Source organism: Anthonomus grandis, chromosome 8 (genome assembly GCF_022605725.1).
Source record: "Anthonomus grandis grandis chromosome 8, icAntGran1.3, whole genome shotgun sequence".
In the NCBI taxonomy this organism is placed as follows: domain Eukaryota; kingdom Metazoa; phylum Arthropoda; class Insecta; order Coleoptera; family Curculionidae; genus Anthonomus; species Anthonomus grandis.
Genome location: NC_065553.1, coordinates 20930932 through 20947343, shown reverse-complemented (window position 1 = coordinate 20947343; position 16412 = coordinate 20930932). Strand labels below are relative to the sequence as shown.

Below are 16412 nucleotides of genomic sequence, written 5' to 3'. Positions count from 1 at the left end.
TTGCTAAGTTTATAGCGTTTTACGTTAAAAAATATTCAATACTTGCTATAATGCAATCGGATAACATTAAAAACGTTGCCAAGTTTACCATTCTTCTAATAATACCCCCTCCTCTGTTTTTAAGTCTTGGCCCCTATAGCAATATATTTTATTTTCCAATATAGCATTATTAGCATTGGTCTGCTGAAACTGTCATTATTATCTCAATATGAAAGTTTATGTTAAAAAACAAAGAGCCAAAAGGTGGCAACGCCGTTATAGGTAGGAATGTTTAGTCGCTGGAAACTGGTAGGGAAGGAAACTTATAGAAAGCACATTGAATGTTTTTTTTTTATGGTAAACACAAGCACAAGAGGAAAGTCCTATGTCACTCTTGGAGTGGTGCTTGCGCGAAGATATTTGTGGGCATTTATCTTGAATCGCTGTAGGTTGTATGCGTCGGGAAATATGTGAGGTGGAAGCCCGTTCCACAAAGAAGATGTTCTCCAGATGAATGAGTCCCGATACAGCGACGTCCTTGGGGTAGGCAGGTGGACTCGATGTTGATGAGCCGCAACTGCTAGACGCGTCCTTCTTGCCGGAACAGCCCTGGGTGGAATCAGGCCTGCCAGCTCCGAGGAGCACTTACCGTGATAATAACGGTAGAATAAACAGAGATCAGCCACCTTTCTCCTGTGCTCCAGACTATCCAGACTCTTTGTCAGTTCTGGTTTCTCGATAAGACGAATAGCTCTCTTCTGTATAGAATCCAGCAGGTTTAAACTATGCTTGGGTGCAGAGCTTCAGACATGCGAGCAATACTCGAGGGAAGGGCGTATTTGAGCCTTATAAAGAGTCAGCAGCTGTTCTGCTGTATACATTTTTTTCGTTTTGAAAAGCACTCCGAGTTTTTTGGAAGCCGCCCTGGCTACCTCGGCAACGTGGTCATGCCAGGACACACTGTTGCTGACCTCGACTCCTAGAAGATGTAAAGATGATTTCATTGGCAATGTTTTCCCTGCCATAACCAGCTCCGGGCCACCAAGGTTAGTCTTCATCGTAAATACTGCAGCCTGCGTTTTTTTAGCGCTAAAATTGACCAAATTGTTATCGCTCTACTCCAAGATTGCTCTAATATCGTTGTTGGTTGAAGCTACTTGTTGCTGCTTAAGATTCTGAGAACTTGCGGTTGTCGTTGGTTTGGCGGACTTAAATGTGGAATAAGTGTGCTATCGTCCGCAAAGCTGTAGATTGGATTGACAGTGGTTCCTAGCAAATCGTTGATATATACCAAGAAAAGGGTGTGGGATAGAATGCATCCTTGAGGGACTCCAGCGTTAATGTTAAATTTGTCGGAGAGGTATCCATCGACGGCTACTTGGATTGTTCGTTGTTCAAGAAAACTTTTGATCCAATTCAATAATGAGTTTTGTATGCCGATTGAGGAGAGCTTGGTTAGTAGTCCCTCATGCCACACTCTGTCAAATGCTTTGGAAATGTCAAGAGCGACTGAGCGGGACTCGCCGTGCTTCTCCATGGCATCCGTCCACAAGTGTGTGACGTAGGCCAGAAGATCTCCGGTGGATCTAAGCTTTCGGAAGCCGTATTGATGATCGCTGATTAGTCCAGATGATTCCAGATATCTTAGTAGTTGTTGGTTGACTGCTTTCTCCATAATCTCCATAATATTACTGGAACTAGTGCAATCGGGCGGTAATTCGTCTTCTTACCCTTTTTGGGTACAGCATGCACTCGAACAGTTTTCCAGCTTGTTGGAAATTGGCCCTGCTTATACAATGCCGTGAACAGTCTACATAAGGGAGGAGTCAATTCGTCTGCACAACGTTTTAGTATTAGGGCTGGAATTCCATCGGGTCCAGTAGCTTTGTTGGTGTCTACGCTTTTAAGAATTTTATTTATAATTCGTTGGGGAAACGAAATTTCTCCCATCGATGAATTCACCCTTGGCAAATATGGCGGTGTTTTGCCTTGCGAGTGCAGATTAGAATTGGACGCGAAGAGTTTACCCAGTAAGTTGGCTTTTTCCCTTGCTGTTACCGCGATAGAACCATCATCTGCTGTTAGGGGTGGCAAGGCCGACTTAGCAAATCCTTGACTAACGGCTTTCGATACCGACCAGAAAGATTTTGTTCTATTTGGGCAGTTTAGTAGTTTGTTTTTGATCCTGTTGTGTCTCTCCTTGCATTCATCAATAATTCGCTTGCAGCTATTTCTGGAGGCTAAAAAGTTCCTCCGATTTTCGATGGAAGGATGTTGACGCCATTTGCGATATGCTGCGATTTTAGTGTTTACTGCCTTTTTGCAATTCAGGTTGAACCATTGCTTGTTGTTTGATCCGCATTTAGTAGAAAAAGGGATATAAGCTTCCATTCCTGCCAAGATCGTCTCTGTAATTTGGTTTGCACATTCTAAGATGTTATTGGTTCTAAAGCAGACTTCTTTCCAAGGGAATGAGCGATAAAGTCCAACATGACCGCGGTGTTGCACTTTAAATACCTTCGATCTACGATCCTACTATCCTTCGATACCTACGATCGAAGTTTTGGTCGTCTTTCATTGTAGGTTGCTATACGTTAAGGTTATATTATAAATTCGATAAAACACCAGTTAAAAAGTATCGTAACACTACACTCGTAGGACACTTTCAGGTTATGTTATAATTTCAATAAGATGACAGTTTAAAAGTGTAGGAACGATTGGTCTTTTGAAACTAGGAGAGGAGAATTTGTAGATAGCACATTAAACCGCAGTAAGTTTTGGTGGCATTTTACTCAAAAATTTGTACCAAGCTGATGACGTCTTTGTTCTTTGTCTTCTCGTGTTTGTTTGTTCTATTTGTTCTTTTTGTCCGCCATTTTCACCGTCTTTTGTCAAATGTCATTTATATCAATATGAAAGTTTAAGGTTATGTTTCAAATTCGATAAAATGATAGTTGAAAAGTATAGGAACCAGCAGGAGGCTTGTAGACAGCACACTGCACCGCTGTATTGTCAAATGTTGCATCCTAAGGTTTTAATGATCATGAGCGGCGGGATTAGTTTATATACCAGTGGTCCAAATTGAAACATTGAAATAATCCGTTCTTTCAATTAATAATTTTAAAAAAATCGCTATAAGCAATGCTGCCAAGTTTACCATTTTTCTGATCATAGATAATTTTTTTGCCCCTGTATGTTCTGCACTCCCCGTCTTCCAAATAATTTGCTTGAAGTGACGTTGCCAAGAGTACGGATTTTTTAATACTTCGGGTAAGAAATAAGCTCTTTTACAAAGAAATAATAAACAAAATCGCATATCTAGAATATTTTTATTTAAAGTGAATTTTTTTAATTCAACTTACATTATTAATTAAAACTTAAAAGCTAACTACACAGTATTATATTTTGATCGTTTTATTTATTTTTCGATATGAATATTTACACTGGACCTATTTCATAGTAAAGTATATATTTACAAAAATCTTGTTTCAAACTATCACATTTTAATGCCAATACCGTCTATATAAAATGATCTTTCAATTCCAACTTTTTTAACAACCAAATATTCTTAATAATAAACCATCACACATAACAATGGTAAAAAAAACAATAATTAAGTAGTATCTGCTTGGGGAAACCATACAAGGTGATTCAAGCTGGAGGGTGCCAAGAATAGCGACTATAACATATCCTTTCTTTTTAAGCAAAATCAAATGAAATTTTATGTGTAGGTATACATTAATGCTATATTTTTTGACCTATTGAATTGTCTGTCACTCTCCCAGATTATATTCGAAAAACAACGATATACATGAGTAATTTTTTTGACTCATATATCCTAAATTCGATAGTGACTTAAAACTTGCGAATTGTGATGCTTATTAAAATCCATTAAAAAAATTGTCCAATATTTCCGAATATATTCGAAAAAAAACTTAATGACGCATTCAGATACCATCATTAACTAATATTGTTTTTTTTTAAATAGGACCCTGGACTTTTTAATTTATCCGTTGTCACCTTTGGGTTCACTAAATGCCATTAGGTATGATGCTCATTAGCACAAGATACTTTTATATAAGAATACAAAAAAAAAATCATCTCTGTATCATACAGTGATGTCAGAAGTCTTTTCTATATAATGCCACAATGTTATGGAATAATCTCTCAATAAATACTAAAAATATGTAAAAAAAAATTTTTTTTTAAATTTTCCTTATATAAAAGAGTTTTTGCTAGAATCACAATAGAACCTCTGAAGTTCCTGAAGGCTCTCTCGGATCTCGCGGATCAGTCCTCCTTTGTCTGTTGGGGTACCACCGAGCCACTTTCGACCTTTTGCGCACCATAAATGTGACTTTTTATTTTGTTTCTTTCTCTTTATAAATACAATTTTTTTTACCAGATATTTTTTCAGCCTTTCGTTCTGTTAAGTTTCTTAAATGTTAAATATTAGTAGTAGTAGTAGAGTTGTATCACTTGTTTGGCACTTGTTGGCATACATACAGTCAACGGTTTTAAAAATCGCGATACCATCCTTTTGTCTAAAGAAAACCGTGTGATTCTGCTGCAATTAGCTTTTAGTTAGAATTGTTTTTCTTTTTTTAGGCAAATAAAGTATTTTGAATTTGAAGTGTTTGAAGACGACTTAAAAAAAGTGGAAATCAGCCATTTAAAATTAATTTAGCTCAAAAATTGCATCCTGGTGATACTGAAAGACGTGCGTTTTTCTTTGTAACTGGTGCAAAAAATTACTGATTACCCCAATTTTCTTGAGAATGTGATATGAACCGATGAAAGTTCATTTACAAACTGGGATATTTTTAATAGAAATTATAAACACATTGGTAGTCAAAATAATCCCCCACAATTTCAATGAATTGCCTTTCAAAAAATTTGCCTTTTAATTTTAAGGTTCTAACACATATTATCCTAGCGTTAGATATATGTAACCGTTGATTGAAGAGGCGATTCCCTTTTCAATCAACGATGTAACGCTTTTAACCACGTTTTCTAAGTACGCTGTTTGGTTACTTTTGCTATTCTTTCATAGATAGCGCTAGTTATCAGTAGGAATAATATATTTCTTTATGTATTTCACTTACGTCGGTCATATTAATTTGTTTTGTCGCTTTGTGTGCATGTTTCCGTAACCGTGTTTTCAAAAATCGCCGAAAAATGGACGTTCGACTAGTATAAGTATTATAATTATTCCTGTAACTTGATAATATTAGCGCAATCATGTTTTTTTATAAAATAAATAATAATTTTTAATTAAATAATGTTGATTAGTATAGAATAATAGAGTATAAATTCGATATTTTCCTAAATTTGGATTGGACAGGTGTTTATTTCTCATCGTTACATATATGTAACGCTAGGATAATACACTACTGAGAAAATAAATATTTACTTTTTTTTTCAAGTGATATGTTTGCTTATTATATCATGGTTTTATTAAATAATTTTAATATAAATTTTGTTTTAGTGGTGGATTAACTCTTAAACAAGCCTTACAAATCGCATACGAAGATGATATTGATGCTATTTATACAGAACCTCCTGAGGTAAATGTGCTTACGGATGAAGAATCGGGTAACGAGGACGAGGAGGGAGATTTAGACCACTTGTCTGGTAGACAGCTACGCACTGAAGTTGAAGTTCTTCTGAAAAACCATTCAAGCCATCCTGAAAAAGAAGATAACCCGGCGACTGTGACAACAGAAGAAGAACAAGTGCTAAATTGTGATGCAGAAGAAAATGAAAGATTGTCGTGCGAAGACTTTTTCCCTGAAAGAACCTATTCTTGGTTGAAGGGCGATCTTATTGCTAGTGAAAATACGTTTCCACCTTACGATTTTTCAACTTTTGAAAATATGACCCCTACTGAAGTATTTGAAATATTTTGGGATGAGACCTTCTTAGTCTATATACTAGAAGAAACACGCAAGTATGCAATGTTTAAAAACTGCCCAGATCCTAATATCACTATGGATGAATTGAAATGCTTTATCGGTATAATGATTTTAAGTGGATATGATCCTAAGCCGGGAAAACGCTATTTCTGGGATTCTCAGCCAGATATGGCAAATCCAGTCGTGAAAAACGGAATGAGACGAAATCGATTTGAACAAATCATGCAGTTCTTACATTTTGCCGACAACAATAAGCTGAATGAAAAAGATAAGGCGTGGAAAATCCGTCTACTTGTGGATCAACTACAGTCCAGATTTTTAAAATATTTTGTGCCTGAAGAAGATCTAGATTATGATGAATCTATGGTGAAATACTTTGGCAAGCACGGATGCAAGCAGTTTATACCTGGAAAACCCATTCGATTCGGTTTTAAAATGTGGTCCTTGAACACCAATCGGGGGGGACCAAATGTCAATTTTGACATTTATCAAGGCAAAAATCCTAAGACTACTGAGCGCGATGAAAAATTATATGGTAAGTGCACGGCTCCGCTGCTTCATATGTTACGACAGTTTCTACCAGAAAAAAAAACTTGCCTTACAAACTATACACTGATAATTTATTTACAATAATCTCCTGGAACATATGCGAGAAAAAAATGTTTGGTGTACGGGAACCATAAGAGACAACCGGCTATCTAAAGATATACCGTTATCTACAAAAGCGAATTTTCATAAAAACGCTAATCGGGGTGATTCTGAATCGGTTCTTGATCGCAATAGTGGAGTTATGTTTATTCGTTGGTCGGATAACAATGTTGTGACAATGGCGTCCACAAGTTTTGGAATGGAACCCATTACTCACGTAAAGCGGTTTTCCAGAAATGACAAAAAGAGTGTTCAGTTGTTGTCCATTGGTTGCTAAATACAGCAAATCGATGGGTGGAACAGACTTGATGGATCAGAATGTTTCCAGATACTGCATTGGCATAAGGTCTAAAAAAATGGTGGTGGTCATTATTCACATGGATGCTTGATGTTTCCATAGAAAATGCTTGGTATCTATACAAGAAAGCTGGAAAAAATTGTGTACAGCTCGATTTTCGCAGAGATATTGCTACGACCTATATTAGAAAATACGGTACCGAATCAAAGAGAGCGGGTCGACCCAAATCTAGTTTTTAAGTTTCTAAGTACAACATCAAACAGAGTGTCTGATCAACTTAGACATGATCGTCTGGATCACTAGCTGGTTTATATTCCTAACAATAAACGAAGACGCTGTGCTCTTCAAGTGTGAGAATCATGTGCTCAAAATGTGAATTGGGTTTATGTATAGATTGTAATATGAAATTCCATACAACGTAAGCTTTATGTTTTTCTTTTATTTTTAACAGAGTTTATAAACTTTTTCGTTCCAAATAAATATTTTAAGTCAATTAAAGGTAATTTTTTTGTACCCATATTGTCCTAGCGTTACATATATGTAACTCCCTATAAATAAAAAATGGCGGATTTTTTGGGTTAAATAATTACACAAATATATTCACAAAATCCATTTAAACAAAATAATACCAAAAAAAAACATTTTTAATCAAAAAAAGGAAATTCAGGATAATAAGGGTTAAAGTAAGTTATTCTTTTCAGTTTTTAATATCAGAATTTTTAAAATAAATTTTAACTTTTTTCTGGATTTTCCGACTCTTACATTACACTTTACTTATATTATTTCAGGCATTTGAAATAATTTTTTATTTAATTTTAGGCTTTCAGGGTAAATTATTGGCGTTTTTAATTCGAGAAATTTCCATGTTTTTAGACTTTTTTGATAAGCTTTCCAGGTTTAACAAGTAATTTTTTAATTATTCTAGGCATTTAAAATAAAGTTTTGTTTTATTTCAGGGTTTTAGGGTCAGTTTTTCTATTTTCCAGATGCTTGGAGTGATTTTTTATGACCTCTAGACATTTCTATATTAACATTTCTATTTTATTTCAGACATTTGGCGATGGACATTTTTATGCCTTCCAGAGAATTCAATAATTTTTTTATATTTTTTAGTAATTTTGAGTAATTTTCTGTATTCCAGGCATTTAACGTAATTTTCAAAAATAAAATAAAATATGAATTTGATGTTATTATAAAGAAATCTTAAAAAACAAAAAATTACTACAAATGCCTGTAAATTATGAAAATTGATTCCGAAAACTCAACCTTCAACAAAATTTCAAATTCACGGAAAATTAATAAAAATGACTAAAAGGATAAATAAAATTCAGATACAAGTGCGATTTAGCCTAAATGTTTGGGCAACTATTTATAAAAATTGAATTTTGGATTAATGGATCTTTTAAAGGAGATTCTTATTACCAGTTTTTAAGATCGGATTTTAAAGACTATTTGGATAACATGATTCCTTTAGAAAATTACTATAAAGTTTGGTTTCATCATGATGGTCTCCCACACAATACACGACAAATTTTAAATTATCTTACAAAAAGGTTTGGCAGGTCGATTGAAAATAGTGCTCGGCAAGGATAACACTAAAAAATCATCAAGTTGTTTTTTGAGTAAATAGATTAATTTAGTTTTTTCTTTTAATATTTACAGGTGTTTCGAAAATACTAATGGTGTAACCCTGAAGTAATGTGTGTACCTAATTACGGAATTGCATTGCTAGTATTTCTTTCTATCTTGTATTTATAACTTGTAACATTTATTGACAGTTTAAACTTGTCTTGTCATTTTATGCACATCCTATTGCAACAAATTTATTTTTTTTTCAAAAATTCAGGTTTTTAAAAGTAAAAATTAACAAGGAAATTTTGCAAGGATTTTAAAAATGCAAAAATTAAATATTGCGCCTATAAGGAAAAACAAAGTTGATGATGGTTGGCAAAAGAGAAAACGCCATTTTTCAAAATTTCGTATTTTTTCGAATATCTTCGGAACGATTCGGAATTTTATTTTTTTTAAACGGCATATTATTAAGCTTAAAAATTCTCACCTTTGCCCTAATTTAATCAATTATCTTCGTATCTCTTATATATGCCGAGATCCTCATGTTGAGGGTCGAATTTAAAACAGCATGTATGTACCAAACCTAAATTATGATTCCCCTGTATAAAGAAATATTGTTAATATGAATTGTTGAGCCATGCAAAAATAAATAAATAAAATACGAACCTTTCTAGCAGTCTTTTCACAGATACAGATGTTTTTGTTAAAATAAATTCTAGAAGTATAATCCATTTTTGTTCAAATTTATAAAAAATGGTTACTTATTACTGGTAAGACTTATACTGTAAAATGACTCGGCAAGAACAGAGCGATAAACTAGTAATTTTCAACTTGTTTTAAAACTGTAGAGTGCGGTTCTTTACATTTAGACAGAGCGTAGCTCGGTTATTATACGGAATGGAAATAAGCTTTAACTATAAAAGTTGTACCTTAAGTAACTTTGCGATACCCCTAGTAATAATAAAAAATACAAAGTTTGTATTTTTTAAAGAAAATATCTTGTATATTTGTGTATTAAATGAAAGATTTTTTTTTCAAAAATATATGACATGTTAACGTTTGGTTTAGCTGTTCTCCAAATATTTACATTTTAGAAAAAAAATAATAAAAAATATTTTTTTAACTAAATCCACGTTACTATGGCGTTAATCGTTAATAATAAAATAAATAGGGGAGGCGGGCCTAAAATGACATACTAGGGTAAAACAACATAGGTACAAAATCTCCAACTTGGCAAAAGTATTTTTCGGAATAACTTTATGTCAACAGTGTCTCGGCATGTCTTTATATTACGCGTATTAAAAATATCGAGATTAGTTTGGCGTTAACGTTCATAGGGCGTGCTTTGTATTTTTTCAAGTCTACAAAATGTTTGTGTTTTAAAACAGAAGATTTAACTAAAGTATTTAAAGTTTAATTTTTTACGCTCTAACCTAATTACAGGTATGTATTAATCTTCTTTATTGGTAAAATAACAACATTTTAAAATTTTTTTTGATAAATAACATTTTTATAAATGAACATGTGTTTGTGGTGCAAGTTGGGTAAAATGACATAGGACCTATATAGCTAAAATGACATAGTATGTCATTTTGCCCTTATTTTTTTACAGTTTCTCAAAATGAATTGTTTCTTCTTATTTTTTTTAGAATGGTTGGAAATTACTCAAGAAAAACCACGCGTCAGTCTTGGGATCCGTTACAGATGCAAAGAGCTATTGCGGCAGTACAAAATGGATAAATGGGCTGGTTCAAAGCTTTAAAAACATTTGGCGTACCCCAGGCTACGCTAAGAAGACGAGCATCGGACAAAAATAAAAGAGTCAAAGCTACTGATAAGGGTCTAGGCCGATACGAAACCACGTTTTCCGTAGAGTTGGAGAGGGACCTAGTTCAACATATTAAATTATTGGAATCTTGTTTATTTGGTTTATCATGCGATGAAGTTCGTTCCTTGGCGTATCAACTGGCAGAAAGAAATGGAATTGCACACAGGTTCAACTCAATTACTAAAATGGCTGGTTGGGATTGGCTACATGGATTTAGGTCCAGAAACCCCGATATATCTCTTAGAAAGCCTGAAGCTACTTCGGACGCTAGAGCACAATCCTTCAATAAACTGCAAATTGCTAATTTTTTTAGAACTTTTTAAGAGACAATTGAAAAAGAGCATATCAACCCCACGCGCATTTGGAATGTAGACGAATCTGGCCTGTTTACTGTCCAAAAACCTAGCCGAATACTTGCTACCAAAGGTCGAAAACAAGTTGGCTTAATTTCAAGTGCTGAAAGGGGGCAGCATATTACAGCTGTGGTTTGCATGAGCGCAGCAGGAGCCTATATTCCCTCATCATTAATTTTTCCCAGAAAAAACTAGAAAAAGGAACTGACCGACGAGGCTCCCTTAGGTACATTGGGACTAGCTCAGGAGACAGGCTGGATGACGGGCGAGATTTTTCTAAAATGGATGTAACATTTTAGAGAATATTCTAATCCTTCAAAGGCAAATAAAGTGTTACTTCTGGTTGATGGTCATGCTAGCCATAAAACTCTAGATGTTACAAGATTTGCTAAAGAAAATGGAATAGAAATGATATGTTTCCCACCTCATTGCACCCACCGGCTGCAACCTTTAGATGTGTGCTTTTTTGGGCCATTAAAAATATTTTATGATCAAGAAGTTACAAAATGGCTAAAATGTCATCCAGGCAGCAGGAACTGTTTCTTCATATCAGATTGGCGGGTTATTTGCTGCAGCATATGGAAAAGCAGCTACAAATCAAAATGCTGTTAGTGGGTTTATGAAAACAGGAATATGGCCGCTAAACCCAGATATATTTCCTGATTATCTGTTTAACCCTGCAATGGTCACAGATAGATATTAAGATGGTGATACTCAAGTGCCTAACCATTCATTGAATATAAACAATATTTCAGTTATTCGCCCACAAGACATTTCCCCTCTTCCAAGTTCATCTGGGATACAAGCAAACCCAAAAAAGCGGAAGGCAGAAGGAACCAAAGTGCTTACGAGTACCCCAATATTAGAGGAACTTAAAGCTAGCGAAGCGGAAAAACAAGCTGCTGAATTTCGAAAAGCCGCGAAACGAACCAAAAAAAAATTAACTCATTTAGTTGAAAGCCCTGAAAGTTTAAAAGAAGTTATTCAAATCAAAGAAGTTGCCAAAGAAAGTAAAAACCGCATAACACGTAAGGCTGCCATAGTAGCATCCAAACACTTTGTCCCAATAGACGAAAACTCTGATAATGAAGAGCTGTTTCAAGATGAAGACGACGAAGATGATCCACCCTGCCTATATTGTAACAGTTTGTACTGTTACAATATAGTCCAAGGAAACATGGGCTAGATGTCAATCGTGCTCGAAATGGGCACATTGTGAGTGTGCTGGTATTTCTAAAAGAAGCAAACAATAGGTATGTAAACTATGTTAGTTTTAACTTGTAATGACCTTATGTACCTATGTAAGTTTCTTATGTCATTTTACCCAAGTATGCTGATGGGAATGTTACCACAATTCTGGGAATATTATTGGCAATCTTGCCCACATTTTATTTGTGCATTCGCGTGGTGTGAGCGTGAATCGTGATTATATCGGCCCAATCGACAGGAATCGTGTCGCGGATCGCGGACGTGCGCCGTCGGCGACGACTCGTTGCACTCAATCGCCGTCGTCATCCCCGAAATAGATTGGTTTCGGATCGGGATTCGCTCTAGTGCGGTAAATTTGTGTAGAAAAATATAATAAGGGTTAATTATGAAGCCAAAAAGTGATATTTAGAAGTTTTTTTTAAAAAAAAAGGTGCAAGAATAAGACTGTGTACGAATGTAAATATTGTGGCAAGATTTATACAAATAAAAATGCCGACAAATTTACAACGCATATTAAGAAATGCATTAAGTGCCCTATTATGCTGAAGAATAAACTGTCTGAGAAATCGAACTCAAACTCGGTGGGAATGGTGGGATTGGCCAAATTGAATTATTCTTCAGCTGGTGCAAGTGTTAATGTTGAATGTTCAGAACAAGAACCAGAAAGCATCGACCTTGATATGCCTATGATTGAAGTAAATGAGGAAGGTAACAGTTTAAGTTGCGCCAGTTCCGCTTCAATAGCAATGCTTGAGTCTAAGTCTGCGAAGATGTCCATGTCTGTTTCAAAATTCTTTGACACCATGAATACTAAAGAACAGGTATTTTTATAATATATATATTTATATATATAAATATATATATATATATATATATATATATATATATATATATATATATACAGGTTGTCCCGAAACGGTTTTATGTCTGATATGATTTATAGATTTAAAATATCTAATGTTTAATATTTTGGTCTCTTATTGTTTCAGGCACAAACTGACACACTATTGGCAAGGGCCCTCTATGCAACAGGTGTATCTTTCTCACTTTTTGAACATCCATTATGGGAGGAACTATTTCATAAATTACGACCTGCATATAAGCTACCAACCAGAAAAGTTTTGTCGACAACTCTTTTAGAGAAAGAATTTTTGTTAGTTAAAGAACAAGTCGAGAAAAACATAGTCATCCGTTAATCTGAATTTAGCATTGGATGGATGGTCTAACGTTAGGAATGAAGGGATCTTAAATTTTATTGTTAAAATATATACACATATAAATTTTATACACCCAATCCATATTTTTATTCTTTTGTTGAAACTAAGAGGAACAGACATACTTCTGAATATTTACTGTCCGAAATAGTTGAGATTATAGAAAAACTAGGGCCTGAAAAATTTCTAGTGCTTATTTCAGACAATACTTCCAATATGTTAAAATGTGGAAGACTTCTCAATGAAAAGTACTCTCACATAATATGGATAGGTTGTATGGCTCACACTCTCCACTTGATAATTAACGACATTTTACAATGTAAAACGGCTAAAAAATTGTTTAATTGTTGGGTGGAAATCAAAGAAATTCATAGTTGTTAACAGCGGAATTTAAACAACTAAACATTGAAAAAAGTATACAATCCTCTTTACATTTGCCAGTGAAAACGCGCTGGGGAAGTTACTTGGAGTGTCTAAATAGTTTAGTCGTTACAAATGTATATTACAAACAATGGCAATAAACGAAGATGCCATAAAGACTTTCACAAATCATAAACAAACTTTACTAGATGATCAGTTTTGGTCAGATTTAGAAAACTTTCGCAGTCTTTTGAAACCAATTGTACATTGGATTACGTATTTAGAAGGTGACTACAACACCATTCACGTAGTCCATTTGGCATTTTTAGAAATAGAAAAAAACTTGGAACAGTTTTAACCTCTGATATTCCGTACCACTGAAGCTGGTTTAATTACGCAAAAATTCAAAGATAGAAGACTACGCGCTTTAAAACCTATTCATTTAGCAGCTTGCCTGTTGGATCCCAGAAGCCAAGGATTAATAATGTCAGCACAAGAACAAATTGAGGGTTGCGAAGCCATATATCGAATAGGTCAAAATATGAACACCATCGATGATCAAAATGTTATGGTAGAACTTGATATGAGATATTGACTTGACTTGATACAGATCCCGAGAGGGACTTTGGGGAAAAGAGTTTGTTTGAAAAACTGTTGAAAATAAAAAGCTCAGTGCTTTGTTATGGTGGAAAACCTTTTATCAAAATACTGAGTTGGGAAACCCAGTATTTTGATAAAAAAATACCTATTTGAAGTCCTATTTTAAAAATAATTAGCGAACTGCATCCTCCTGTAAGTAAAACTATTTTTTATTAGATTTTTTATGGGCACATCACAATGCTAAAAAATATAATTTTAATTTATCTAAATTTTTTTAAACGAATCTCGGAGCAATGAAATTCAAATATATGCATTCTTAGTTGGTATATTAACTAAATCAAACGCATTTATAATATCGCTAGCTATACCTACTAAAAATCTAGGGCTATTTAAACTCTAGTACAAATAAATATTAATAATTTCAACAAGTGTGCCGCCTCCACTGTCTTCAGACCTCGACATAGTCATCTGACCCGATCGATAAAATAACGAGATGCGCGGATTTTGCCGCTTGTTGATGTCACCGGTTCTTTATAAACTTTTCTAACTTTACTATTGGGAATCTGTAAGTTTCCTTAAACAGAAACCAGCAAAGTAAAAAAGATGTAGATGTCTTGTTACAGAAACATTTTGGTCAAGATTGGAAAAATATAAAAGAGCTTCATTTATCTTTTTATAAAAAAAAGCTATTGACAATATCATTGAATGTTCTGATGAAGTAGAAGATGAAGAGATTGTATATATGGAGGAAGAGGATGATCTTAGAATTTTAGTTTTATAAACCTGTATCTATAAGAAAATAAAATTACTTTCTTACTTGTTTTTATTTTTAATTTTTTTTCTTTTAATTAAGCACCCACATGATGTAACATAAGTCTCTAGTTCCATAGTCCGGAAACAAAACTTATCAAATCCGTATTATTTTTTCAAATAACTATTTTAGTATTACTTGAATTTATTTTTTGATAACAAATATTTAGTTAGTAAAATAACAAAGTATAAATTAATAACTTTTAACCACTTTTCTTTTTTAATAAAAAGTATACCGAGGTTTTTTGCTTCTGGTGTAAAATTTGTATGCATGGATTGAAAGAGTTTTGGAATTGGGCGGCTCAAATATACAAGGTGTTCAATTTAGAAATACAAACTTTGTATTTTTTATTAACTTTGCGATACCCCTGGTTTATATTTTAGAACATGGGATTTAAGATAAACTTTACAAAATTTATTTTAAATTTTTTTTCCACCTCGTATAACAACTAAGATAGACTTTGTCTAAGTATAAGGAACAACCCTGTACATTCTCAGAGTTTCACCCATTAAAATAAAAATACTTCCAGCAAGTTAGAATTATAATTTACAAACCTACTTGCTACCAAACAAAGTTAAAAAAAAAAACAAAACAAATCAACTATACTCAACTCTTCAGTGCCTGTTTATTCCGCTTAGCAAACAAACATATTCCCGGACGGTGTATTAAAGCCGCCTCCCCCGCACCCGGGGGGCGGCGGATCGTCATCGTTCCTTCTCTGTCTATTCCGGTCGCGAGTTACGACCGGCTGCGGTACCGCCCCCAGATCACTTTCTGCATGATCCTGAGACACGACGCGTCTCAATGCCATCGACAGACCCTCGCACGGCAAATTCGGCTCATCTGCCAAATCCTCGCGGGCGTAGAATAAGATATAGGGAGTTTCCGGCGGTTTCAGCAGATGTAGACTCTCCTCGCCGCATTTCGTTACCGCACTGTCGTTGAACTTGTACCAACCGACGGTCGGGTCTTTGGCGAAAGTGTAGTAATGGCCCGAGTCCACGCTGGTACCGTAATGCACTACGGCCGCGTATAAGTCGTAGTAATTACCGGCGAGGCACACGCGCCCGTCCAGGTTCACCCTTTGTAACAGTTTGGTACGCACGTGGGACGTCGGATCGTACCTGAAGTGTTTTAAGGTTAACACTAGGTGGGTCGGGGATTTTACTATTTTTGTTATTCGCTCACCGTCTATAAGAAAAAGAATAAAATGAACATTTATAATCCATTTCCTATTGCAGGTATAGGCGCACCAGAATTGGTCGATAGCCATAAAGTAACAAAATTGGCGTTACATTTTTCGGTAAAGATCTGAATGGTTTCATTTGTCGCGTTTATTTATTAGTGCAAAAAATGAATACGTATATGAGTGAGTAATTATTACATTATTAAGAGTCGATTTTACATTGTGGTATATACAACGTGGCCAAGATAGGGAGGGCCAGTACAGGGATCTCCGTAACCATGATAGATAGAAAGTTGGTTAAATTGAAAGAATTTAGCGGCTTTGGGTACTCAATAATATTTCGCTTTAAAATCTAAAAAATTCCGAGTGGTTCCCGAAAAAAACAGATTTTTCGAAAAAAAAAAAGTAATATTTTCTGTTGAGTTTATTACAAAAGATT

At 34.6% G+C, this 16412-nt stretch overlaps 1 protein-coding gene across 1 annotated transcript in view; it reads right to left on the bottom strand.

The window, feature by feature from the left end:
* Nucleotides 1–3294: 3294 nt before the first annotated feature.
* LOC126739669 (ubiquitin carboxyl-terminal hydrolase 38) overlaps nucleotides 3295–16412 on the bottom strand; it is a 30095-nt gene continuing 16977 nt past the window's right edge. Inside the window, exon 6 of the mRNA XM_050445447.1 lies at nucleotides 3295–15978. Coding sequence (XP_050301404.1) covers nucleotides 15422–15978 — 557 coding nt within the window. The 3' untranslated portion in view covers nucleotides 3295–15421. The remainder of the gene's footprint in view (nucleotides 15979–16412) is intronic.